The 3,889-nt window shown below is 33.5% G+C and overlaps 1 protein-coding gene across 2 annotated transcripts; it reads right to left on the reverse strand.

Moving 5' to 3' along the window:
* Positions 1-256: 256 nt before the first annotated feature.
* Positions 257-2,475, reverse strand: LOC140964969 (histone chaperone ASF1B-like). Of its 2 annotated transcripts, none has more exons than XM_073424981.1 (3): positions 2,187-2,475; positions 898-986; positions 257-812 (listed from the first exon to the last, which is right to left on the reverse strand). In XM_073424981.1, the coding sequence occupies exons 1-3, from the start codon at positions 2,293-2,295 to the stop codon at positions 462-464; spliced, it is 549 nt and encodes a 182-aa protein (XP_073281082.1). In that variant the 5' UTR covers positions 2,296-2,475; the 3' UTR covers positions 257-461. The 2 variants fall into 2 exon arrangements, with proteins under 2 accessions (XP_073281082.1, XP_073281081.1); XM_073424980.1 differs by having other exon boundaries at positions 259-812; positions 898-1,013; positions 2,187-2,468.
* Between the last annotated feature and the right edge of the window lie 1,414 nt (positions 2,476-3,889).

Genomic DNA, 3,889 nt, shown 5'->3' on the forward strand with positions numbered 1-3,889 from the left:
AATTATTTTACATTTATATTCCACCAATATATTGTTCATTTTCAGAGAAATCGTTGAAAAAATCTGTATCATAATATTTTTCATTCATGTTCCACTAACATATTAATCATTTCCATAGAAATCATAAGTTTGTAACACAAATTGAATTTACCCATTTATAATATGTATCATTTAAACCAACTGACGGAGATGTTAAAGGATACGAAAATGGAGAAATTCTCCAGCATAAAATCAGGATACATCGACAATTGGAAATCTTGTATAGTTGTAAAGAGTAAAAGATGTGCATGTTCTTACAATTAATACAGAACTACAGATGGGAAAACAACTAGCACTCATTGTTACAAAACAATCATTCCTTTGGGAAGAATAATTAATAATTTTACATTCTACAAATTCATAGACTTCATTTCTTCATAAAACCTTAAATTGTAAAGAAACTGTGACCTTGTGTTTGTAGCTCATAGAGACTCCACAACAGACTGGTTGGAGGGAATTGGCTCGTACATTTGCACGTTCTCCATAACATGCTCTGGTGATGCAGGGGTTACTTCCTCATTTCCATTGTTCTCGCGGTGGAAATAAATCGGAAATTTTGTTACTCTAGGTTTGTCGGCCAAAATATTTCTTTGAATTTTTTCAAACAAAACCTTCTGTGGAGGCTCCTCTCTTAATTGGTCATCTGCGTAATCATTATTGACATAGTATCCTACTCGAATAAATTCTTGTCCCAGGTAGGAGCAAGTCAGGAGTAGCACTGTGACACCAATGATATCTTCTTCCCGAATTTTTGATTGGTCTGGAGGATCTGCCTAGAAGTTTCGAGGGGAAAAAATAATAATGTTGGGAGTCAATGCATAGGGAACAAATGTTTGCAGTAATGAGCATCAAGATTACCTGGAAAACAAAACGAAAGGTGCCAACATCGATTGGCCCAACTAGCACACTCTCCAGAACTTGGTCATAAGTTTCATCTTCGGCTGATCCTACATAAATGAGCTTCCACTCCAAATCTGTTTTGAGGTTAAACAAGACAGGAACAAAACAAGGTGACTTACGTTTCTCAGTCAGAGAGAAAGAAAAACATGGAGGAAATATGTTACAAGGGCTTGGCATTCAAGTATAGGCAACTAGAACACGTGACCAAACATGTCATATCAATTGACAAAACTTGATCAGGATGTACGGAAACAGATTCATTTTATCAGCAATATGGTTACTATGCTTTAATGGAGATTCTGTTTTGTGCTCTTTGGCAGAGGCATTATTGTCAATTCAAAGATAAAGTGGGGAGAGGATGAATAGCAACCCATGTCAAGGGAATTCTTCCAGGAAGACCATCATCTCAAGATGAGTGCTCAAGTTATGCTTTCCTAGTCGAGGACTTCAATCGAAATCTGAGGTCTGGGGATGATGCCTGTTTCACCGAAACACTTCACTCAAAATATATATATATACACACACGTCAGTGTCTAAGACTTGGGAGGGTCCAGAAAACACAGCCCGCCTGTTTTGGCGTCAGCAGATGCCTATCAAGTTGTCTACCATGGAATCAATGTTCGAAGACAATCAAAGACAAGGCAGACTATCTTAAATAAATCCACGTATTGGGTTTTTTTTAATCAAGTATATAGCTAAATCTTCAAGCCTTAAGTTTAACATTCTATGGATTACCTCTGCTCCAAAAAATTCTGGAAGCTTCCCGTGGATTTCAGAGATTGAAGGGGAGGCTTAATCTATGTAGTGCGTTAGTGGCGATGATGTACTTACAGAAGTCCTTGCACGCTTGGTGAATGGAGTTAACAAATCCTTTAAATCTTTGTACTCTATGTGTCTGTTCCTTTCATTGCACGGTGATTTAAAACTTAACATGACAAATTATTCACTTACCTTATAAAAGGAAAAGAAACTAATGAAAAGATAATTGCATTCAAGTAGTGGTGTTCTCCTAAAAATTGGAAATATCAATTTGCAAATAAAACCAAGGCGAAGCAAGCTTGAGCAAAAAAATTGTCACCACCAACTCGATAATTATAGGTAAAAACCAGGCCCCAGGTGGAGTGATTCTGCTCCTCGCAATACGGGACAAATCATCCACTGAAGCAGTTCATATGGATGCCTACAACTAACAACCACCCCATTCAGCGTACAAAATCGAAAACAAAAGCTAAGACGATGATAATTACCATCCTTGAGAGGAGTCAAGCACTCGTAAGTGATTTCGAATTGGAAGGGGTCGAGAAAAGGCGCCGGGTTGTCCAAAACAGTGACGTCTTTGATGTTAACAGCACTCATACCTCGCGTTCTTGGATGTGAATCAGAAACCCTAGAAATGGAGATTTCGGAGGTTTAAATAGGGCAAATCAATTTGACAGCTTGGCGGGAGTTTTCGAGTGAAAAGTGTCGAGGCCGCCAAAATAATGGGAATGGGAACTTTGGGGTAAAATGCATTTTAACAAGTGGTATGGTCGATTCTTATGGTTCGTCTCGCACCAGTTTTCAAGTTCAGGATGAGCTTAGGTGAATTGTAGCAATATTCCTTGTACTTCTGAAAATGGGCGGGACGGGACGGTCAATGATTCGAGCTGATAGGTTCACGAGTTCGAAAAGATATATTGTTTCCTATCTTTTAGATATCAGTCTTATCATTTCTCGATCATCGTTTTTGTGTTCAACAAAAACAGTACTACCTATTAAGATCTGGCGTCACTCTTTTACGACCAACTTAGCCAACTAGATCAAGCGACCAATGTCAGCAGATTGACACATGGTTACTTCCGAGTAGGTATTCATCTCAATACTACTCTCACTCATACACGCTTAAATCAACAATCAACTTTTATATGATTATTCTTCTCTCTCTTAATATATGATATTGTAGAATTTTCAATTTTCACGAGATAATACTTCACCTTTCAGTTTTTTCTATCAAAATTATATTCTCCCATTTGTCAGTAAACCTTCTATTGACTGGTTCTTGCTTATTATTCCCTTTTTATATATTAAATAAAAAGTTTTATAAATCACAATGAAAAATTAAACGTTTATTGACCAATTAAAGAATTAAAAATATATAAATAATTACTGAAACATAATTAATTAATCTATAATTTAAGTAAGAAATTTTTTTTTTTTAAAAAAAAAACTAAGCAAACCTCTTAGGATTTAGTAATAATAAGCATGAAAATCCACTTTTTCAATGGAAAAACCATACCAACCAATTAAAGAGTTTCTATTAAGTACTGAAATATCCATACCAACCAATAAAAGTCCACTTTTTCAATAAAAAAAATTATGGAATATATTAAGTACTGAAATATAATTAATTAACCTAGAATTTAAGGTGGAAATTCAAAAATTTTAAGTAAAATTTTTAATAGTAATATGCATGAAAAAGTCCACCTTTTAAATTTAATTCTAAAATGAGAATTGAACATATTAATAGTCCATCTTTCTCATTCACAAATAAATCAACAAAGTATCTTCTATTCAAGTAATAGCTATAATATTATTATTTAATGATTGGTTTAGTTTTTAAAATCTAGATAATAAATTTTAGAAACTCTTCAACTCTTTTAGATGTTTCAATTTCAATCTTTTTAAGCATATCACATATACATTAAACTAATATAAATAAAATGTTTATGAACTTTTGAATTTTTTACATATTTAATTTAAAAATATATTTTTATTATTGTCAAAAAAATGTATTAGTGGTATAATGGTAAAGGAAACAAGTCATGAAATTTTTCTATAGTTTTAGAAATATTGCGAGAAAATCCAATTTTATATGGTTGAAAATGCATTTTTTTTTTGTATTTTTATAAATTTTTAATCTTCTACATTAGGCAAACCATCGAATTACCGTATCCAAAAAAAACTTTAGTAT

Source organism: Primulina huaijiensis, chromosome 18, assembly GCF_012295235.1.
Source record: "Primulina huaijiensis isolate GDHJ02 chromosome 18, ASM1229523v2, whole genome shotgun sequence".
NCBI lineage: Eukaryota > Viridiplantae > Streptophyta > Magnoliopsida > Lamiales > Gesneriaceae > Primulina > Primulina huaijiensis.